At 54.2% G+C, this 23,787-nt stretch overlaps 1 protein-coding gene across 3 annotated transcripts in view; it reads left to right on the top strand.

The window, feature by feature from the left end:
* SH3RF3 (SH3 domain containing ring finger 3) overlaps positions 1–23,787 on the top strand; it is a 216,430-nt gene that overhangs the window by 101,570 nt on the left and 91,073 nt on the right. For all 3 annotated transcript variants that reach the window (XM_059942575.1, XM_059942577.1, XM_059942576.1), the window contains one exon: positions 15,234–15,329. In XM_059942575.1, the coding sequence (XP_059798558.1) occupies positions 15,234–15,329 (96 nt within the window). The remainder of the gene's footprint in view (positions 1–15,233; positions 15,330–23,787) is intronic.

The following is a 23,787-nucleotide window of genomic DNA, read 5'->3' as shown; positions in this document are numbered from 1 at the left end:
ACGCCCTCTTGGAGAGCACAGGAGGTCCACAGGAGGTGGATGCGTGTGCTTGGGCCACTTGAGGTGGCCAGTGAGGCCACGGGACCCGCTTAGACAAACCAGTAGTATTTCCCGTGCACTCGTCCTGGGGTGCGGGTGAGATGTGGAGGGGCCTGGTTTCTGGCCTGCCGGCCTCGGGGGTGCAGTGTGGAGGACAGAGGTGGCAGCCTCAGGCCTCGTGAACGTGCCTCCTTCCTGGCTTCCTCACCTCCTCCCACTCCAGGGCTGGGAGGGCAGGGGCGCCTGGAACTCTGGAACACCTGCTTCTCCCCGATGGCAGTAACGAGTTACGTCATCGATTGATTAATTACCTTCATGACTGCCCGCCAGGGTCCCCGGGGAGACGTGGGAGCCTGTCTTCCCGATGTTGAAGCTGTTGTAGGAAGGGGGACCCCTTCCAGGGCCCGAGAGTGGGCTCCTGTGTAACACTCGGAAATGAACTGTCCGAGGAGACACACATGCTGACGAAGCAGGAGACTTCATGGGGAAGGGGCGCCCTGGAGGAGAGCAGCAGGTCAGGGAACCCAGGAGGACTGCTCAGCCACGCGGCTCGCAGTCTCGGGCTCCACGGTGATCGGGTTTGTTCCCGGGCTGTCTTTGGCTGGTCATCTTTCTCAGCCTGTATCTGGTCTGACTCAGGGCCCTTCCTGGTGGCACACACATCTCTCATCCAAGATGGATTCCAGCGTGAGGGTTTCTGGGAGGTTGGCAGAGCTTATTCTGGGCTGGCGTCCCCTCCCTCCTTCGACCCCTCCCAAATCCTTCCGGCGGCGTTAGCTTGTTAGTTCCGAGTTCCCCTCAGGATCTCCTGTTGTGAGAGAACTCATGCAAGTGGTTATTACCGTGCCTGGCCGGCGCGGTGGCTTTGGTCGGAGCACAGCGCTGAGAGGCTGCGTCGCTTGCCCGAGGCTGGCACGGGCCTGGCCCTCCTCCGTCCTCGTGTCCTGTGTCTCTGTCAGTCTCTCTGCACACGCGGTTGTCAGCACAGAACTGGGTTCCAGCTCAGATCTTGACCTTGGAGTGCACGTCCAGCTCACTGTGATTCTCTCCTCTGCTCAGAGCAGAGCTTGGCTGTGGTGCCAAGCTGTCCGCAGGGCTGTGAGTACCTGCGCTCCATTTTGAGCACAATTGGCCTGTTCTGTGCAGGCTGTTGCAGCTGCTATTTATGTCTTGTTCCATTGTTCAGCCTGACGACGAATGATCTGTTTTCATTCAGGGATTCCACTCTTCCCGTCTTCCTTCAATCAAGGTGTTCTGATGCTAATTCCAGCTGTCATCTGGCCCTGCAGGTTCCCTGGACGCAGGGTCAGGCCTCCCCCTCCCTCGCTCCCTCTCCTCCTGAGGCTGGAACGCAGGCTGCAGAGTGTGGGGCCAGGCGGACAGAGCCCCTCGCGCTCGCCCCTCTGCCCAGCCCACCCTGAGAGAGACCCTGGGCCCTGGTGCTCTGTGCTCTCACTCAAGATCAAGAGCAGGGACCCAGCCACCCCCAGGGTCGATCGAGGCCTTGAAGGAGACAGACCCGTTAGGGGCTGACAGGGACAGGGACAGACACAGGGCCCCGCCCACAGCCTTGGTGGCGGGAGGCTCACCCAGCGGACACATGCAGAGCCGGAGCAGCCAGCGTCTCTGGTGAAGGCCTCCGGCTCCGCGTGCGGGCCTCGGCTGGGACTCTCGACTCCAGGGCGAAGACCAGAGCCCACTGGACAGGGGGCAGAGGGGCACCTGCCTGCTTATCCCACCGGGAGCTGTGCTGTATCCGGGGAGCCTGACTTCGGGTGGGAGAGGCAGGAATGGCAGGGACAGCTTCTGAGAGTGACGGGCTGTGCGAGTCACCCAGGCGGTGTGCGGGGTGTCGATCAGGAGGCGGTCAGTGTTCGGTATTTCAAAAGAAACATGAAAGCCGCCCTCGTGGGAACAGTGAGAACTCGGGATGGCTCTCTGAGACTCGTCCTGTGGTGGGCGCTGCTGCCACCTTGCGTCCCGGTGGGGGTGCGGTCCCGGCGCCCTGAGCTGTGCGGGCAGCGCTGTCGAGGGGGCCGGTCCTCAGGGCTCCCCGGGACCTGACCTTTGAGCCCGTTTTGGGGAGCGGAGGTGTGGGAGCTGCTGGGCCACGCATCCCTCAGGCTGCTCTTCCAGGGCTTGCTTTCTCTCAGTCTGTGGATTAACCTGGAGGGCTGGAGGCCCCTGGGTGTGATTCCCAGTGAAGACCGTCCTTTGACTCCCCCGTGTGTTCCCCACTGTGTTCACACAAGCGTTTCACCAGCGCCCACTCCACCCCCCCGCCTTAGGTTAGGGCGCAGCCCCCTCGCCCAAGCACCTGTTCTTTCTCATCTCTCCTCTCCAGACGCCTCCCGCCTCCGCATCCCCGCCGCCCCACATGGCAGCCTGAGGGATTCCCTCCACCTGCCTGGAATGCTGGTTCTAACAGCCTCCGTTGCGTCACCTGAAGTGACCACATGGTCCGGGCCAGCTTGGTTTTGCCTCCAGGGAATGTTTTGTTGTTTGGATATGTTCCCTTCTGGACTCAGCAAGGAAAGCAGGGGTGTCTAAAGCCCATGGAGGGTGCTAACTTACCTTTAAAAACCTTCACTGTGATGGGATCGATGAGGTTTAAAAAGGCTTGAAGCGTGTGCATCAAAGCAAGGTTTTTACCTTGGTGTCAGCTTCTGAACAGTCCTGTTAAAATTGCATTAATTAAAGTCATTCTAAAACCAAAGCCTTTGTTTCATTGAAGAAGAGAATGGATAATTATTTCTTGTAAAGCAGCTATGAAAAGCACAATTTATAACTTCTTAGCAGTCCCACTCCAAAAAGCTGGGCATGTGCGGGTAAAAAGACAAAAGGAGCCAGTGCAGCGTCCCTGCTCTGTCAGCCGGTGGCTCCCAGCTGTCCCCGGAGGCCTGCGTGTGCAGTGCCTTCCACGTGACGGGGAGGGGCTGGGGTCAGGGGCTGCTGGGTGCAGGGACCTTGCACTTGGGATCACCTGTGTGGCCTCAGCCCTGTGGCCTTAGGAGCCCACGTGTGTCTCATCTCAGAGCCATCTGCACCTGCCCTGCAGCGGAGACTGGAGACCCGCCATCACTACGCCGGCCCCTCGGAGAGACCACAGCACCCGTGGACACGGCGACAGCTCTCTGCTGGTCCCCATCTCACACCCTCCCACCTGCCCAACCCTGCACGGCCGGAGGGATGCTTTCAGTTGGCAAAGCCCTTTTACAGTTGTTTTTTATTTATTTATTTTTTTAAATTTATGGCTGTGTTGGGTGTTCGTTTCTGTATGAGGGCTTTCTCTAGTTGTGGCAAGCGGGGGCCACTCACTGTCGCGGCCTCTCTTGTTGCGGAGCACAGGCTCCAGACGCGCAGGCTCAGTAATTGTGGCTCATGGGCCCAGTTGCTCGGCGGCATGTGGGATCTTCCCAGACCAGGGCTCGAACCCGCGTCCCCTGCACTGGCAGGCAGATTCTCAACCACTGCGCCACCAGGGAAGCCCAGCAAAGCCCTTTTAAAACACCACCGGCTGTCCTGACTTGGGCAGACTTCCCTCCTGCTGGTGTCACCACAATATCCTTCCACATGATCCTCTTACACTGCTGAGTGTTTAATCGTCCGTCCCCGATGTGGGGATTCTCTCCTTTGTGAATGAACCTAGCATTAATCCCAAACTATGTTCTTCTGATTGGGAGACAGACGTAGGTGGATAGAAATCAAATGTATTTGAGGTTTGGACTCTAGAGTGAGACAGGGATTGAATTGTGACACTTCTACTTTTATATGGTGATTTGGGGACATTTACTTCACCTCTGAGTCTCTTTTTTGATGATAAAATGGAGTTGATAGGATTCAGTGAACAAAGGCATTTAGGGAACCAACCTCAAAATAGGCACTCAACCAGTTCTGGTTTCCACCCTTGCTGGCTTCCTGCTTCTGTCAGGTGCGCATCACTTTTTGTGTTGGCCCAGGATGCTCGTGGTGGGGGAGATGGGACTCCTCCACAAACCCCGCCGCCTGGAGCTGAGACTCTGCGGACGGGTCGCCTGTACCTGTATTGTCCCGGTGGCTGCGTCTTGGAGAGGGTTGCCCGGGGGTGTGGAACCCCTCAGCCCTCCTGTCAAGGCCGCCGTGCCCGTCGTGGGCAGCCCAGACCCACTGCATGTCCTCTGCCCTGAGGGGCAGTTGGGATGCTTCCCGGGCTGGAAGTCTCGGGGACCTAGTGACCAAAGCAAGTGAGCCTGAGGGAGCAGGCAGTGCTGCATTCTGCTCTGGCTGGGCGGCTCCCGGACCCGCCCTCCAGCTGGGCAGCAGCCTGCGGGCTCCTCCAAGGAGGCGGCTTTCCTAAGGGGACCGACCCCCCCAGAGGCTCGGAGCAGGTTGGGCTCTGAAGACTGTCCCCACCCAGCCCCTTCTCTCGGCGTCAGGCGGGGTTGGAGGAGCCCTCCCAGCCCCCAGCAGCGTCTGGAGCTAAGCTGCGGTGCACGCCAGGAAGGAGGGGACAGCCCAGCAGCCGGTCCCTTCAGAGCCTCCCCTGGGACCCCGGAGCCATCGGGGGGAGTCTTGTGCTGCGTCTGCGGCAGAAGGCGCAGGGGGTTTGTGAGCTCTTTCCTTTGGGATTTTCCCCTTTCTCTGGGACCGGAGTGACCGGCGCTCAGTCTGCGGCTGGCAGTGAGGGACTGTCAGGGATGGGGCAGCGCGAGGTGGCCGCGGCCGTGGCCCGGCTGAGTGGGCGTCAGCGCTGAGCGGACAGGCCGCGTGGCCACGTTTCTGAAGGGCCATCCTGGTGTCTGCCCCTCCGGTGTCTCTTGGAAGCCACTTGCAAGTAAGAGGAGCGGAGGAGCAGGGAGGCCCCCGGGAGGGCGGGCAGCCGGCCCGTGTCCAGGTTCTGTGCATGTGGTCTGCCTCACAGCGCGTTTAGGAAGCTGTCAGGCCCCAGAGGAGCCGCTGCGGGAACTCTCCGGGTATTTCGGGCCGGGCCTTCGGAGTGTGAGACGTAACTTTGACCTGGTGTTGAAGACAGTGCACTCCGCCAGCCACGCTTTGGTGTCTGGGGACTTCAGGGGGGACAGAGACTCCAGCCTCCTGGCAGGTCAGGGAGGGAAAGCCTCAGGCCTGGGCTTCCTAACAGCCCCATCTGTTTGCAGCTCGGCTTTCCCCCCTGTAGGAATCACGTACCAACACTGGGGAGTTCGGTGAGTTAATCAGAAATGCAGTTAAGGCCCCTTTAGGTGGTGCCCGACTCCTTTGCAAGTACGTTGCCCACTGAGCCTGGGCGGGAAGGCGGTCCACTCCTCCCATGACCACTCTGTGTTCAGGGTCGCGCGGGACCACCCCAAGGCCACCCACTTCCAAGGGAGCTCTGCCGCTGGGCCCTGGCCTTCGGTGTCCCTCAGAGCTTGGAAACGGGGGGACGGGGAGGCAGCACAGGGAAGGCCCCTGACCCGCGAGAGGAGCGCTTGCGGAGGAGCCTATAGGTGAAGTTGTCGTGCGTCTGAAAGTGAAATGATGTCGTGGAAGCAGCTTTTGTCCAGAAAATCCTCGATGCTGCCAGACTGGCCCAGACCTTGTCTGCCCCGCCGCCATCCCTCAGGGTGTTGTGGTGTCCGGAAGAGGCACTTTGCTCCTCCGCACCGGGCAGCGCTGGGGACCCGGGGTGCAGGCCAGCCTGCCTACTGTCCGTCCACAGTCTCACTGGCCCTCAGCCAGGCCCCGTCACGCTCCACGTCTCTGGCTGCTTCCCTCCTGAAACAGGAGAGTTGAGCACGAGGCAGAGACGGCACGGTACGGCCGGCAGATCCTGCAACGCCAACTCCGCGGCCCGGCCTGGAAGGGTGTGGGGGCCTGGACGGCGACGGCCCAGCGCAGAGCTCCCCGCTCGTCCGTCTGCTCAGCTGGCGTCGTGCCAGGCCGCCCCTCGTGACCGTGGCACGCGGGCGCCATGCGGCTCGGGCCCACCCTGTCTCACGCAGTTAGGGTTTGGGGGGGGGGTTCTCTGCGTTCCCAAGAGGCCGCAGAGCAGGTGCCTCCCCTGTCCTTGTCCTTGTGAAAGCACCGGCCCCGGGGTTGTGAGATACGACCGCAAATCCGAGGCCTGACGGGGATCCAGGCATTGCTCTCCCGGTCATGCGTGGATGGCAGGAGAAGGTGTTGGCTGCAGGACCACGGCATTTGGTGCTGGCGGCTCTGCGGTGCTGCCCGGTGCTCAGCACTCCTCACCGAGGTTGTGTCCCTGGCGAGAGCTGGGTTAGAGGCAGAGCAGAGCGGCGGGAACCCGTCCTCCGCGACCTCGGGAAGTTAGTCACTTGCTGGTGTTCTGGGTGTGGCTGCCCCCTGCAGAGCCCGGCCTCCCCCCCGAAACTGCGTGAGCTGAAGAGGAGCATCTGGTCCTGCCACGTCCTCGGGTCACGGCCCAGATTTGCGTCTGCTCATGTCCCGGCCTCGCCGGAGCAGTTTGATGTGACTGGATTCGGGACCCACGTGCTGCACTGCGCTGGGATTTTGCTGCACTTGCCCTGCGAGTGGGTGCTGAGCTTTCCGTGGTGAGGGATGCTTTCCTCCTGGTGCCGGGCACCTAGGGGATGCCCGGGGGGTGCTGCTGAGCTGGGGGAGGCGTAGCTTGGCCCCTCGTGGCCCTCGGGTGACGGCAAGCTCCCCGGCCTAAGAGGCGGGGCTCCTTTGGGGGCAGCTGTCCCTTACTTGGAGCTGTGTCTGCTTCTCAGTCACCGGAGCCTCCTGGGTGGCCCGCAGTGAGCCTGGATCCTCAGTGCAGAGATGAAGGCGCAGCCCCTCCTGGCCTCCTCACCCTCAGGCTTGGTGCCCACTTCTCTGGTTTTCTGTGCTTCACACTCTTCACCTCGCGTTGGCTTCCTCAGGATGTGACGTCCCTTTAGAGGTGCATCAGGGCCACAGGCAGGATTCAGGACGTGCCGTGGCTTGTCCACACCGGAAAGACTATGACCTTAAAACAAGCTTTTTATCTAAGTATAGTGTAATGTACCGACAAGTGTATTAATCAAAATTATGCAGCTTGGTGGTCGGAAAGAATATGTCCTATAATCACTACCCAGTGGGGAAATGGTGGGGTGCCAGCACCCCGGCACCCAGCTTCCCTCCGTGTCTTCTAGATGAGCATGTCTGTTCTTGAACTTCCAATAAACGGATCGTGCAGAACCTTCTCACGTGTCCAACTTTGTTCCCTCTCGACGGTGCGTGTGTGAACTGCACCTATATTTTGTGAGTGCTATAGTCTGTTCACGTTCATCAGTCTGGGGTACTTTTAGCTATTTTTTTTAAATAGACTCCGTTTGTAGAGCAGTGTTGTGTTCATGCAGAAGGTACAAGATTTCCCGATGCCCGCGCCCCCGTGCAGGCGCAGCCGCCCTGTTATCCACACCCCCCCAGGTGGGACATTGTTACAACTGCTGAACCCACACTGACACTTGGCATTCCCCAAAGCACATAGTTTACATTACTGTTCACCCTTGGGGTTACATATCCTGTGGGTTTGGGCAAATGTGTAATGATACGTATGCATGTGTGTAGTATACAGAGCAGTTTCACCGCCCTAAAAACCTTTGTGCTCCACCTGTTCCGCCCTCCCTCCCCCCAACTCCTGGCAACCACTGTTCCTTTTACTGTCTCCATAGTTAGTTTTGCCTTTTCCAGAATGTCATATAGTTGGAATTGCACAATCTATATAGCCTTTTCAGACTGGCTTCTTTCACTTAATCATATGCATTTAAGGTTCCTCCCTGGCTTTTCATGGCTTGATAGCTCATTTCTTTTTAGCACCGAATAATATTCCATTGTCTGGATAGACCACGGTTTATCTATCCGTTAACCTACTAAAGGACATCTTGTTGCTTCCAAGTTTAGTTGCTATGAACATCCATGTGCAGGTTTTTTGTGTGGATGTAAGTTTTTAACTCCATCGGGTAAATGCCAAGGAGTGTGATTGCTGGATTGTATGGTAAGAGTATGTTTAGGTTTGTAAGAAACCACCGACTGTCTTCCAAAGTGGCTGCGCTATTCTGCATCCCCACCAGCAGTGACGAGGGTTCCTGTTGCTTCACACCCTCACCAGCATTTGGTGCTGTCATTGTTCTGGATTTTGACCGTTCTAATAGAATGTAGTGTTACCTCATTGTTGTCTTAATTTGCATCTCCCTGATGACATACCATGTGGAGCATCTTTTCATGTGCTTATTTGCCATATGTGTGTCTTCTTTAGTGAGGTGTATGTTAAGGTATTTGGCCCATTTTTAAATCGAATTGTTTGTTTTCTTATTGTTGAGTTTTATGAGTTCTTTGTATATTTTGAATAATAGTCCTTTATCAGATATGTCTTTTGCAAATATTTTCACGAGTCTGTGGCTTGTCCTTTTATTCTCTTGACAGCGTCTTTCACAGAGCAGAAATTTTTAATTTTAATGAAGTCCAGCTTATCAGTTCTTTCTTTCATGGACCAGTCTTTGATGCTGTATCCAAAAGTCATCACCAAACCCAAGGTCATCTAGATTTTCTCCTGTGCTATCTTCTAAGAGTTGTATAGTTTTGCATTTTACATTTAGATCTATGATTCATGTTGACTTAATTTTTGTGAAGGGTGTTAGGTGTGTGTCTAGATTCATTTTTTTTTTACATGTGGATGTCCAGTTGTTCTGGCACCATTTGTTGAAGAGACTGTCTTTGCTCCATTGTAGTGCCTTTGCTCCTTCATCAAAGATCAGTTGACTACATTTCTGTGGGTCTATTTCTGGGCTCTCTATTATGTTCCATTGATCTGTTTTTATATCCTATCGCCAATCCCACACTGTCTTCAGTACTGTAGCTTTATAGTAAGTCTTGAAGTCGGATAGTGTCAGTCTTTGTTCTTTTCTGTCAGTGTTGCGTTGGCTACTCTGGGTCTTTTGCGTCTCCATATAAAGTTTAGAATCAGTTTGTCAACATCCACAGAAAAGCTTGCTGAGATTTTTATCAGGATTGCATTGAATCTAGAAGTTGAGAAGAACATCGTGACAGTACCGGGTCTTTCTACCCATGTACGTGAGACATCTCTCTACTTGGTTCGTCTTTGATTTTCTTCACCAGAGTTTTGTAATATTCCTCATGTAGCTCTTGTACTTATTTTGTTAGATGTATACCTAAGTGTTTCATTTTTTTACATGCTAATGTAAACAGTATTACATTTTTTAATGTCAAATTCCCCTTGTTCATTGCTAGTATATAGAAAAATATTTAACTTTCATATATTAATCTTATATTCTGAAACCTTGCTATAATTGCTCATTGGTTGTAGTTTTTTGTTGATTCTTTCAGATTTTCTACATAGACAATCATGTAATCTGCAAACAAAGACAGTTGTGTTTCTTTCTTCCCAATCTGTATAGCTTTTGTTTCCCTTTGTTGTTTTAATTGCATTAGCTAAGACTTTGACTATGATATTGAAAGGCTGTGGTTAGAGGGGACATCCTTGCCTTGTTCCTGATCTTAGGAAAAGCGTCACATTTCTCACCATTAAGTATGATGTTAGCTGAAGGGTTTTGTGAACGTTCTTTTCAAGTGGAGGAAGCTTCACTCTATTTCTAGCTTACTGAGAGGTTTTTTTTTTTTTTTAATCATGAATTGTTTGATTTTGTCAAATGCTTTTTCTGCATCTATTAATGTGAGGATGTGATTTTTCTTCTTTAGCCTGTTGATGGTGATGGATTACAGTAATTGATTTTTGAATGTTAAACCAGCCTTGCATATCTGGGATAAATCCTAGTTGGTCATGCTATATAGTTCTTTTTATATTTTGTTGCATTCAACTTGCTAATATTTTATTGAGGATGTTTGCAACTATGTTCATGAGAGACATTTAGTTTTCTTTGCCTACTGTGTCTTTGTCTAGTTTGTATAATTCTGGCCTCATAGAATGAGATAGAGAGTAGCCCTCCTGCTTCTGTCTTCTGAAATAAATTGTTAGAGAATTTGGCATAATTTCTTCCTTAAATGTTGGTAGAATTCAGAACCCATCTGGGTCTGGTGCTTTCTGTTTTGGAAGTTTATTAATTATTGATTCAATTTCTTTAACAGATATAGGCCTACTCAGATTGTCTATTTCTTCTTGTGTGAGTTTTGGCAGATTGCGTCTTTAAAGAAATTGGTCCACTTCGTTTATTAAATTTGTGGGTATAGAATTGTTCATAATATTTCTTTATTATCCTTTTAATGCCCATGAGATCTGTGGTAATGTCCCCTCTTTCATTACTAATATTAGTAATTTGTTTTGCCTCTGTTTTTTTCTTGGTTATCCTGGTTAGAAGCTAATTGAGTTTATTGATCTTTTGAAATAGCAGCTCTTTGTTGATTTTTTTCTATTGATTTCATGTTTTCAACTTCATTGATTTCTGCTCTAATTTTTATTTCTTCTTTTCTTCCGTTTACTTTGGATTTAACTTGCTCTTCTCTTTTAGTTTCCTATGGTGGAAGCTTGGTTTATTGATTTTAGATCTTTCTTCTTTCCTGATATATGCATTCAGTGTTATAAATTTACCTTTAAACACTACTTTCACTGCAGCCCATAAATTTTGATGAATTGTGTTTTTATTTTCATTTGTTTTAAAATATTTTAAGATTTCTCTTGATGTTTCTTCTTTGAACCAAATGTTATTAGAATTGTGTTAATTCCAGGTATTTTGGAATTTTCCAATTATCTTTCTGATATTGATTTCTAGTTTAATTCCACTGTGGTCTGAGAGCAGACATTGTATGGTTTCTGTTCTTTTAGCATTGTTAAGGTGTGTTTTATGGCCCAAAATGTCATCCATCTTGGTGAATGTTTCATGTGACCTCAAAGAAAATGTGTATTTTGCCATTGCTGGATGAAGTAGTCTATAGATGTCAATTATATCCAGTTGATTGATGGTGGTGTTGAGTTCAGCTTGGTCCTTACTGATTTTCTGCTTGCTGGGTTGTTCATTTCTGATAGTGGGGCATTGAAGTCTCCAATCTGTAACAGTGGATTCATCTGTTTCTCCTTGTAGCGCTATCAGTTTTTGCTTCACGTGTTTTGACACTCTGTTGTTAGGTGCATGCATGTTAAGGATTGTTATCTTCCTGGAGAATTGACACCTTTATCATTATGTAATGCCCCTTTTTATCCCTGATAACTTTCCTTGCTTTGAAGTTTGCTTTTCCTGAAATTAGTATAGCTACTCCTGCTTTCTTTTGATTAGTGTTAGCATGGTATATCTTTCCTTATCTCTTTACTTTTAATTTATATATATCTTTATATTTAAAATGGGCTTCTGGTACATAACATATAGTAGGGTATTGTTTTTTTGATCTACCCTGACAATCTCTGTCTTTCAATTTGTACATTTAGACTATTGCTATTCAAAGTAATTATTGATATTGTTGAATTAATATTTACCCCATTTGTTGTCTTTGACTTTTGTTCCTTTTTTGTTTTCCATCCTTTTTTTTCCTTTTGCAGTTTTAACTAGGCAATTTAAATGATTTCATTTTCTCTCCTGTCTTAGCATATCAGTTGTACCTTGAAAAAACTTTTTTTGTGGTTGGCCTAGAGATTGCAATATGCATTTACAACTAATCCAGGTCCACATTCAGATAACACCGTACCGTTTCACAGGTAGTACAGGTACCTTATAATCACAAAATAACCCTAATTCCTTCCTCCTGTCCTTTTTGTCATTGCTGTTATTCATTTAACTTATATATAAACATACATAAGTGTATATATATATATACACACACACTATATATATGATATACATATATATGGTATGTACATAAGCATATGTAATTAGATACATTGTTGCTATTATTATTTTGAACAAACTTTTTTTAATTTTTCCTTTACTTATTCCTTCTCCAATGTTCTTTCTTTATGTAGAATCAAGGTTTTGACCTATGTACCTTTTCTTCTCTCTAAAGAACTTCTTTTAATATTTCTTGCAAGGCAGGTCTACTGGCAACAAATTCCCTCAATTTTTGTTTGTCTCAGAAAGTCTTTATTTCTTTCTCACTATTGAAGGGTTATTTTTCAGGGTAGAGAATTCTCAGTCATTATTGTGTCAAATATTTCTTTTGTTCCTTTTTTTCTTCTCCTTCCTATATTCCTGTTACGTGTATATTACACCTCTTGTAGTTATCCTGCCGTTTCGGGATATTCTGTTCTGTTTTGGGTTTTTGTTTATTTTCTTTTTCAGTCTTTGTTCTCTTTGCTTTGCGGTTTTGGAAGTTTCTGTTGAGACATCCTTAAACTCAGAGATTCTTTCTTCAGCTGTTAAATCTACTAATAAGCTTATAAAAGGCATTCTTTATTTCTGTTACAGTGTTTTGATCTCCAGCATTTCTTTTTGGTTCTTTCTTGGACTTACCATCTCTCAGTTTGCATTGCCTACCTGTTCTTTCATGCTGTCTACTTAATGTATTAGAGCCCTTAGCATAGTTGTTTTAAATTCCCTGTTTGATAATTCCACCATTCCTGCCATATCTGAGTCTGGTTCTGATGCTTGCTCTGTCTCTTCAAACTGTTCTTTGCCTTTTAGGATGTCTAGTAATTTTTCTTTTCCTTTTTGATATTTGGACATAAAATGCCTGTTTTTCTTTTAAAGTATGTGTCTCTCTTTCCTGCTGTGTCTCTTACGTCCTTATGTAGCAAGGATATTAGGTCTTTGTCTCCAGTTTGTCCTGCAAGTATTTTTCTAGAGTATTTCCCTTTTTGTTTTGTTCTTGCTGTTCTTAGCATAGAGAATTTCATTTTTCTGTAACCAAATCTTTGTTATTTACTTCTTTTTTTTTTTTCTAAAGCAGGAGCTTGTTTTTATTTACTTATTTATTTATTTTTGGCTGTGTTAGGTCTTTCGTTTCTGTGCAAGGGCTTTCTTTAGCTGCGGCGAGCGGGGGCCACTCTTCATCGCAGTGCGCGGGCCTCTCACTATCGCGGCCTCTCTTGTTGCGGAGCACAGGCTCCAGACGTGCAGGCTCAGTAGTAGTGGCTCACGGACCTAGTTGCTCCGTGGCATGTGGAATCTTCCCAGACCAGGGCTCGAACCCGTGTCCCCTGCATTGGCAGGCAGATTCTCAACCACTGCGCCACCAGGGAAGCCCCTGTTATTTACTTCTTAAGACCATTCCCCACCTCAAGATTAAACATCTATTCACATTTTCTTCTTGGTTATTCAAGGTTTTTTTCTAACATTTAAATCTTTAATACTTAGGGAATTAATTTTGGCATATACAGCGAATTAGAGAATTAACTTTGTTTTTTTAATGATTAGCCAATTTTAATCACATTTCTAACTGGTTATTGCTGGTAGATGGGAAACCCAATGATTTTCATGTATTTATTTTAAAATTATCAGCCTTTCTCAAATTCTTACTTATTCTAATTTTAAACGACTGCTCTATTTTTCTAGGTAGAAAATCATATGATTTTTCTTCCCAATATTTATACTTCCTATTTTTTTCCTTTTATTTCTATGGCTCTAATTTTTAGACCAGTCTCAAATAACCGTGTAGATATTATGGTATTTTATTTTTTACCAAAATTAATCTGGTATTTTTTCTTTTTAATTTTTAATTTTACAAAATTAAATGTCTTTTTTTGTTTTATTTTGCTCTTGCAAAAGCTCTGGCTTGTAGGAAGCCTTCAGTTACCTTTTCCTTTGCACCGTTGGCGAGATCTTGGGGGCCGCCCTTTGGCTGAGTCTGAGTGGAGTTTATTATGGGTACAGGGCTCTCCTGGTCATGAACTTTATGAGAGATAAGCAAGGTGCCCTCTCTGCTCATCCCTTCTCAAGCCAGTCGGCCACTTTGGCCCTAATGCTTATCAGGAAAGCCCGCCGCCTTGATGGCCGAGCACTGACTACAAGGAAACCCTTGTCGGTGTCACCCTGCCGTGGAGAACCAGCCACCCCGAAACGTGGGAAAGCCTAGATTCCCTCAGTGTCTGTTGCGTTTTCTAGACTGTATCAATTGGGAAAAGAAATATTTTGAAGTCACACAGCCCTTGTTATTTGGTACTTGTTTAAGCTGGGAAATTGGGGTGAGGACCTGGAGAAGGAGGGGTGCGGTTGCCCCTGCGCTGTCCCCTGAACCCCTAGGAGGGGGAGGTTTGGAAGGGAGCATGGGGACCTGCCAGTACAGACTCCCGGCCTTGCCTTTCCCGCCCCATGTCCTCTGGGAGGCACGTCCAGCGCCCATCACCTCGTCCCCCCTCGCCCCAGATAAACTCCCCAAACTGTGCGGCCCCTCCTTTCGTGGGGAAGCAGCTTCTCCGGTGATGTCAGGAAGTCCATTGGCCTGGAACGTCCCTCTGACCCCAGGGGCCCACACCCCACATCACTGCTTCACACGAAGGGGTCGAAGGCCCCTTGGTAAGGCAGGCCGTGCTTTCAGACCCAGCCGGACCCACAAGGCTGCTCTGGCGGTCAGCTCCTGAGCGCACTGCAGCGCCAGGCAGGCCTCTGGGGTCCATGCAGGTCCTGGGGGATAAAGGCAGGCAGTTGTGATGTGGAGGGCGGTTGGGCAGACAGCCCGTGGACGGTTCCACTGCGCCCCGTGCGGCACCAGCATGGCCCCCCGACGCTTGCTGCTGCCCGGTCGTCCCCTCGCTCCTCGTCCTCTCCCCCGCCCTTGTCTTCTGTCCCCGCGGCTCGTGGCGCCTCCGGGGGCACCAGACGAGTCCTCCCTCACCGCCCGCCTGTGTCCCTGCTTCACGCCCCTCCTTCCTCCTGCGTCTGCCCACCTTCTGCCTCTGTCCTTGCTACTTGCCTGGCACGACACGGATTTAACAGGGTTATTCAGAGCTTCCACGACTCTAAATAAATGGAGTTGGATTGGGTCATCTTTTGTGCTTTGGTGGAGGCAGGAACATAGAAAGTTTTATACTTAGTTGAATTTATATTTGCTGAAAACCATTTTATTTATAAGCAAATATTAGGAACGTGAATTTTAAAGTGCTCACTAGATTGTGAATTGCCACACACTTCCCCTGGAGGCTCTTTGCCGCTAAAATCAATATGGGAGAGGAAGAGAGATCCTGGGTGAAGATGTGGGGAGGGACGGTTTTCACGACCGATCTCAGAATGAGTCATCGCTTAGAGTCTTTCCTTAGCTTCAATGACACTAACCGATCTCTTGGTTCTGTTTTTGTGCGTGTCCCTGTGCTTGCCTGCACGGGGCAATTCCAGGATGAAGTCCTGACTGTAATCAGAAGAGTGGACGACAACTGGGCGGAGGGAATGCTGGGAGACAAGATCGGGATCTTCCCCCTGCTGTACGTGGAGGTAAGGCTGCGCTCCCACACTCACCCCTCCTGCACGTGGAGGTGAGGCCAGGCTCCCACACTCACCCCTCCTGCACGTGGAGGTGAGGCCAGGCTCCCAGACTCACCCCTCCTGCACATGGAGGTGAGACCAGGCTCCCAGACTCACCCCTCCTGCACGTGGAGGTGAGGCCAGGCTCCCAGACCCACGCCCTCTCTTGCCCTTTGTTGTTTGCTTCACCAGACCAGAGGTGACCTCTCCTCAGGGGAAAAAGGTTACCCCACAGTAATCTGAGTTCAGATGGGGATGACATGTGGGTTTTATTCAACCCTGAGGCTGTGAGAACTGCCTCCGCCTCTTGGGGGTGGTCCGTCCCAGCGCATCATCTTGCCACGTGGGCCATGAGGCAGGGCTCCTGTGCGGATCTTCCCTACTTCTCACGGGAAACCTGGGCCCGGCCCCATTTCTCCGAAACCCTCCAGGTTCTGCTGGGCTTGCCCCCAGAACCCCGGGGAGAAGAGCTCACCACAGGAAGCAGCTTCCCCGGGGACACGGCCAACAGCTGAAGGGAATGTTGAGGCTCCCCGGACTTGGGGTTTGGGGCGGCTCCTCAGCTCCAGCCCTGGAGTGGAGCGTGCTCGGGCTTGTTTGAGGCTTGTTGGCTTCCTGCCTCTTTTCTGTGACCGAGATGCTCTGGGTTTCCAGTGAATAAGTTATGGGTGGTGGCCAAGTGAGGAGCGTTCAGAACCTTTGACCTTTCAGCCCCTGGTCGCCATGGGCTGTGTGTGTGTTTGCTGTTTGTCAGCACACATCCGCATGCGCACGTCCCCAGGCTGACCCCACGCCGCGCCTGTGCGCACTGCGTCACCCCCGGGAGTCATTTCAGCCAGTGCTCACGGGGCGTGGGCCCCAGACCCTCCTGAGGAGTCCTTGTCCGGCCTCTCGCACCCCACGTGTGCAGGACCGCCCCCCATTCCGCAGAGGCTCAGAGCCGGGTACGGTCGCAGGCCGGCGGCTCTCAACTGGGCTCCACTCCCGGCCCCCAGCGTCCTCGCTCAGAGCCTGTGCTCCCCCAGCCCAGGGCGGGCCACACACGATGCAGGGGACATGGCCAGCTTCGCCCCTGCTGAGCCCTGTGGGCCAGTGGATTCCGGTACCTGCCAGATGAAGGCCGCTGGCTGGGGTGGGTGGCCCAGGCTCTCTGCGCTTATTAGCCTCTGCTTTTCCAGCCACATCTCTGGCCCTTTCCTCCCCTTCCCCTACATGTCCTGAACCCGCGGTTCTTACATGTACTCTGAAGCAACTCCCTGGGTGACTCTCAGACCCTCCCCAACAGTAAGTCCGCACACACACTCCCCTCTCTGGTACACTTGCGAGGGGCACACATGTGCACACACGTGCACACACACACTCTGCTCTCTGCCCCCTCCCACCCCGGCGAGGACCACAGTCCACAGCACCTCCGGCCTCACTTGGGCATTTGCTTCAACTCTGGGAGGTGGTCTTCTCCATCTGCGGCTTCAGACCCAAGAACTCGACGCATGAAACCACCACAGCGCTGTCCAGACGTGGAGAGTCTGTGCCCCTAACATCTTTGGCCAGTGGAACCTCTTCCAAGGCAGACTCTCATGGAGCCACTCACAGAAATATCCCAGGGGCCTGTGACAACGCCCCAAAATGAAGTTAACTCAGACGAGTTGTGGAGCTGGGACATCTGCCCAATGAGGGGCAGAGAAGGTGAAAGGACGGACGTTTAAAAGCATGGGTGCAGCTCACGGACACATTTTTTAAAGAAACCAGATGGAAAAGAGAGTGCACTGAAGACTTTCCCTTTTAGGAAGTTTAGGAGCAGCAGAACTCCCCCCTCACCCCCGGCTGATGGAAGGGGGTACCCTGGGGGAGACCAAGCGCAAGAAGCGAAAGGGAGGCCCCCGGGCTGTGGAGAGGCTTCGAGGCTTGATCTGGGAGGTGCTGGTGCGGTTGTGCAGCTGTGAAGTGGTGCAGCTAACATTTTTGCACTTCTCTTTAAAATGCAGTTTAAGAAGCTAAGAAAAAATTTTGTAGGGAACCTGAGGCAGGTAATGGTGCCCCTGCGGGAGGCCGAGCCCGGCACACTGGCACCCCTGCTCTGGAAGGGACTCGGGCTCATCCCAGAGGCCGAGAGTGTGGGCTCGGGGCTGGAAACCAGTCTGCAGGGCCTCCTGAGGCTCTCGTGGCTCAGACACTCAGCCAACTGGGGGTCAGTGCCCTTGAGGCTCGACTACTGGACCCTGGAGACGGTCCTTCAGTGCAAGGGCGTAGGGGCTCCTGTGTGCCCACTGCCCTCCCAGGCGCTCTGCTCTGAACACAGCCTCCTGCCCCCCCAGGTGCCCTGAGCCGGGGGCTGGGCTCTCCTCCAGGGGCCGAGGCAGAGCAGGGCCCTCGCTCCAGTCCTGCACCTCCCCAGGCACAGCGCCCGGCCCCCCACAATTGCCCTAGGGGCCCTGGCAATAGCCACAGACCCAGGACCTCAGCAAGCACCGAAGAAGGAGGCCCTGGCCAGGTGTTTCCCGAGGCTGATTCGCTGTTTATATACCCACTCCCTTTCGAAGCGTTGAACTGACGCTCACCCTCACGCGGCCTCGAGGGCATCCCGCATGGGTGATAGAGTTCAGACCATCTTCCTCTGGGCGACAAGCAGGCATCTGAGGCCACAGGGTGGATCTGGGGTCTTTGCAGGTTTGGGCCTGGGCCGGGAGGGAGTGGGGCGTGTGTCGGCGAATGGCAGTTTGGGGTGGTGGTCATCCCCCTGGGTGTTGCCCTGTCTTAAATCACGCCCTCACAGGGCTGAATTACAGGGAGCCCTCTCCAGCCCTGCAGCTGTGGTTTGAAGGGCGTGGGGGGAGGCTGCTAGGGCCCCGCGTGCAGTCCAGCCGTGACACCTGCCCGAGGAGGACCTTTCCGGAGTGACCTTTGCTCTGGGGACGCGGCACCCGCTCCCATCCCAGGCAGGCTCTTTCCTGGGGCTCGCTGAGTGGGCTGGGGGACAAGCGGTTAAACCAGTCTGAGCTGGCCTGGCCTCGTGCTGTTTTCTGAGCAGGTATCCAGTCTCCAGAAGCGTCCATATGTCTGACGCACTGTAGAAACCCTCCTCTCACCCACACTCTCCTCAGCTGCTGGCTGCATCCACAGCAGGGCCCGGGCCCCTGGCTCTGGGAGAGGGGCACTCATCCGTCGGCACATCCCCTGGCCCAGACACTTCCTCGCTGCCTTCCCAGCTCCTCCTCCTGCGTCCTGGAACCCACCTCCTGTTCTTCATCCCCCTTGGTTCCAAGGACAGGCACCGTCCAGCAGCCATCTCTACAGTGGGACCAAGGCATAGCCCACGGACACCTGCCGGCTCGTCGGGGGTCGCTCAGGACAGAGCGGAGTGGGCCAGGTCACTCCTGTCCTCGGAGGACAAACCCCACACGTGGCAGGGCCTCCCTTCCGTGCTCTGGGCCTTGAGGGCCTGGGGTCAGGCGCCAGCCCCCAGGGCCCCGTGCGTGGAGCTTCACTGCTCGTCAGCCAAACGGGAGGATGACCTGTCCCCCAAACACCCAAGACGCCGTGCGAAAGAGGGCAGATGAGGAATGGAAGCACCCAGCTGCCTGGGAAACCTCTGAGTGGGCGTCGGCCAGATCGGAGGCGCAGGCGCAGGATGGGGACACTGGGCCGGAGCCTTTGGCACGTGGGTGGGATCTACCTCCCAAGGGTAGACGGGACGACCACAGGAATGGGTGCAGGTTGGGGGTCCTCAGATCATGTCCTGGTGTCTCTTTAGAATAATTCCTGCTCCAACACCCGCTCCCTGACACGCGTGCGTCCTCACTGTGATGGAAGCTCTGTTTCTCTCATCCGCCCTGTGCCGCCTCCTTCCCTCAGCCCGGGCTCCGCTGCCTCGAGGGTGTAGTGCCTCGAGCCCCCATGTCCCTGTCCCTGCGCCGAGACCCCAGCCACCCAGGCCTCCCCGCTCCCCTCCAGGCTCGGGTCCCTGTGCCGGGAGCCCTGCACTCCCGCTCACCTAATGAGCCGTGCTGAGCCCCCTTCCGGTCCTTCCTCAGCCTCTGCACTGTCTCCCACCCAGACCCTGGTCCCCGTGTTCGTTCTTTTTTTTTTTTTTTTTAATTTATGGCTGTGTTGGGTCTTCGTTTCTGTGCGAGGGCTTTCTCTAGTTGCGGCAAGCGGGGGCCACTCTTCATCGCGGTGCGCGGGCCTCTCATTATCGTGGCCTCTCTTGTTGCGGAGCACAGGCTCCAGACGCGCAGGCTCAGTAATTGTGGCTCACGGGCCTAGTTGCTCTGCGGCATGTGGGATCTTCCCAGACCAGGGCTCGAACCCGTGTCCCCTGCATTGGCAGGCAGATTCTCAACCACTGCGCCACCGGGGAAGCCCCCCGTGTTCGTTCTTAATGTCTCTCATGCTTGGCAAAGTGCCTGCACGTGGCAGGTGCTTAATAAATGACTGCGAGAGTGACAGCAGCCCGACAAGTGGCTAGGGGCCAGTTTTTGGATTTGCAGAACGCAGGGATTGTGCAGAGCCGGGGCTCTGGGGACTTGGAGATACAGACTGAGGCAGGAGAGCTGTCAGACTAGCTAACTCTGAAGAGGGAAACGCATGGCCTTCAGAGGGGCGAACCCAGGCGGGCTGCCTGGAAGCAGAGGGAGGATGCGGTCGCCAGACCTCCTTCATCAGACTCTCCTGGCGCCCGCCCTGTGCCTCCCCTGGGCTCTGCCCTCCACGGCTCACTCCCTTGAGGCCCCTCCTCGCGTGGTGAGCTTGGCCGGGGCTCCCTCCTTCTGAGGACACTTTGTCTCACTTCCCAGCCTCACTGTGGCCGGAGCCCCCATGCCTTCTGGAGGAGACACCTGGGTTGATCCCTCGGGGTAAGGGCTTCCTCCAGTCCCTGCCATGCTCACTCAGGGCCCCCAGGTGTGGGGACCATGATATGTGTGCCGGTCCGTGCACACAGCCTGAGCACGCCTCCATCCCGGTGTGCCCGGAGCGGGTGCACATTCGAGCCTCACTGGGTGGGCGAGCCCGCCCCCTGCCCGCAAGGACAGGTGGGTGATGGCTGGTGGAGGGCAGCCCAGAGGGCCGAGCCCGGGAAGCCATCAGCTCTCCTGCTGGCTGGGGCCTGCTGGGTGGGAATTCTCCCCCTCTTTGTATGTCCGGTGTCACCCGTATTAAACTTGGACATGTCGGTGTGTTTCCTCGTTTTGTGCTCTGGGCTCCTGGAGGCCAGCTGACTCGGCCGCCCGTGTCCTTGTGACCAGTTACTATAACGGGCACCTGGAGAGACGAGGCTGCCCCGGCCTCAGCACGAGGGCCAGTGCTTCCTGGCAGCTTCCCCGGGGACCCCTGCCCCGTACTGAGAAGAGCTGACCCCAGGGAGCCGCGTCTGGGGGTGGGAGCGTCTGGAAGCAGAGGTGCGGGGGGGTGGGGGGGGGAAGCTCTGAGGAGGGATGATGAGCCTCGTGGTGACCCCGGCTGACCCTGGAGTCCTAGGGCCGAAACGCAGTGGAGGCCGCTCTGATGGGCCAGGCCACGGCGGGCGGCCTGTGCGCCCCTGGGCACTGAGGACCCGGGTGGGGCTCGCCATCTCCACAGGTGTGGGTGGAGGTAAGCACCGCGCCGCGGGTGCAGCGAGAGCTCTGTCACGGTTGCCCAGGCCCAGGGAGGGAGGGGCCGACCCTAACCTGCTCTCAGGGAGGAGCTGGGCTGGGAGGGGAGGGTCTTGGAGGAGGGCCGCCCTTGGAGAGAAGAGGAGACAAGGGGGATTCTGGAGGTGCGGAGGTCGGGGTGTTGAAGGTCTGTGCCCAGCTGTCCTCATCTCAGCCTCTTGGCAGAAGGTTATTTGTGGAGAACGACAGGGTTCAAGACTGCGTAGGAGGTGATTCGGGGGACTCGCCCGGGAGGGGCGGGGCGGGGGGCGGTGTTGAGGCATGCGAGGGGCAGGAACCAAGGGAGGAAGGGTCGTGGTCTGCCGCAGTGTGGACCTGCCAGAGGCCTGGTGCGCGGCATGGCTCCGTGGCACGGAGCGGGTGCAGTGGTGGGTGAGGGCAGCGTGCAGGGAGGAGCCCAGTGGAGGGGCTGCAGGCAGTGAGGGGACAGAGCCCAGGGCCACCGGTGGGAGGGGCTGGAGGGTGGAGGCGGGGTGTCTCCGAGTGGTGCTGCGGGAATCCTGTCCCCCTCTTGCCGTCAGAGCCAGCCCACATCCACCCCTCCACTAGCTGGAGGGATGCATCCTAGTGGCGTCTGCGGAGAGCCTGTGTCCTAAGCCTGGAGCCGCGCACTCACCTGGAGGGTTTGTTCTCTGGCTCCTGCTCCCTCCCCTTCTACTGCCCCACACATCAGGGATCAGGATCCTTCCCGCCTCCTAGGGCCCTGCGGCACCTACAGGCACCGGTTTCTGGACTCAGAGATGGGGGAGGATGGGCGAGCCCCAGAAAGTGAGGCAGCCTCATCCCAGGGCCAGTGCGCGTCCAGAGGGTTCTGACCTCGGGGAATCAGATCCAGGCCTCTGTCTGTTGGTGGGTCCCACGACCTCGACCTCGGCTAATCGTGTGACTTGCGAGGGCGAACTGCTGAAGTGATGCTATTTACAGACGCTGGGAGATGATGGAGGCAAAAACTGAAACCTGATTTAGCCGAATGGATGTAATGCCCAAAATGGTGCGGTTACTAACTGCAGCTGCTTCCCATTTGAGAGGCCTTGTCTTCAGTGTGGAAATTAGGGCGGATGTCGTCTAAGCCTCAGCTAATTGCCATGTTGAACTTGGCCCTTCTTGCACCCGTAGCACCGCCGTCTCCTTGTCACTTTTTTTACGAAGAGAGCATATTATTCTGAGCCTCCGTCTCTAAATATGGTATCGAAGCTGCCAACTTCCCTGGGAACACGCAGCTCTGAAGTTGTCTCTATTGTTTCAAAGGCCCACAGCCTGGAGCTGCCCCTCATGCATTGGGTTTGCCCCCCCACCAGTAACTGCTGGTTATTTCTTCACCGTTGTCTTGGTTTTTCAGCTCAGGCCCTGGGGCAGGCAGAGCGTTTCCAGGGAGGAGGCTGGGGAGGGTCTGTGGCTTCTAGTGGAAGGTCCATGCCCAAGCTCAGGGGAGAAGCAGATGGACGCGGGAGGCCCGAGCCCCGTCTCGGCCTCAGCGCCTCCACAGACCCTACATTCTAGTTGGGATGCGGGTGGACAGACCTGCAGGGGTGTCCCTGGTTGAGGGGGCGCGGCTCCTGGACGAGAAACCCCACGTGTCGTGCCCAGCATGGGCGGTGGGAGAGGGGAGTGGGGTTCTAACTTCCTGCTCCCGCTGGGGGATGAGGGCCCGGGGATTGGAAAGATGCTGCTCCTGGTCTGACTGGACCTGCAGGCTGCCTGAGCTTCGTTGAGCTGTGTGATGCGTCAGCACCGAGTTTCTCCCTCTGCAAGTATGGACGGTGCCACGTCCAAAAGCACACCAGGAGGACCCCGTGAGGTACCAGGCACAGTCCCGAGTGGTGGTCCAGCGCCACACGCCCAGAGGGTGATGGTTTGCGGCCACTGGCATCTGCGTGTGGCACTTCTCAGGGGACCGAGGCCTCTGAGGAGGTGGGAGGCCCTCAGAGCGGCCGAGGGGCCGGCTGGCCGTTCCCCACGCTCTCAGCAGCCCCGCGAGCGGGGGCCACGGCTCCGAGCAGAGGGGCTCCCCGGGATGAAGGCCCTCTTCTAGCTACGTTTTCTTCCTTTCCTTTCCTCCCATCATTCTGTACTGCCTACAAACAACCAGCTCTGCCAACTTCTCTGAAGTGGTCCTGGCGCCGACACGGGGATGGTTGTGTGACCGTCAGGCTGTTAGAAGTTAGGGACGGTGTGCAGCCAGGCGGGCTCTCCAGAGGGAGACACGGAGACGGGACCCTCATTGGGCAGCCACGCAGACCCCCAGGCCCGTGCCTGACAAGGCAGCGATACCAGTTCACCTGGACACGGTTCAGAACCAGAAACTTGCAGCCACGTGTGGTCATTTTGCTGTGAAGCTCGAGGTGGATTCACGTGGCTGCAGCTGTGCCCACACCTCTCCCGTCCCGTGGCCTCTCTCGCGGCTGGCGGGTGGGTGGGCCTGGCCCCGGAACCTGTCGAAACCTCCGCGTTCTTCCCCGTGGAGGGTTGGTTTGGCGCCGGCTGCTCCATCCCCACCTGTGTGGAAGGAGGCGGGAGCGGCCTCGGCGGGGGCAGCAGGTGGGAAGCGCACGGCAGGCGGACAGGTGGACAGGGCCTCTGCAACGCGGACGGCTGGGCTGGGTGTCCGGGGCTCGTCTCTGGGAGGTGGAGGGCGTCTTCCTCGTGCCCCGGGGTGTCTCCTGACATGCACGCTGCCCTGCCTCTCGGACGCGGGGTGCTCGGGATGTTGCGTCGTGCTTCTCTACGGACTCTGTGTCCTGGGCTGCTTCTGGCTCTGCTCCACTAGCCGACTTTTC

Source organism: Balaenoptera ricei, chromosome 13 (genome assembly GCF_028023285.1).
Source record: "Balaenoptera ricei isolate mBalRic1 chromosome 13, mBalRic1.hap2, whole genome shotgun sequence".
Classification (NCBI taxonomy): Eukaryota; Metazoa; Chordata; class Mammalia; order Artiodactyla; family Balaenopteridae; genus Balaenoptera; species Balaenoptera ricei.
This window is presented reverse-complemented; position numbering and strand designations above follow the sequence as displayed.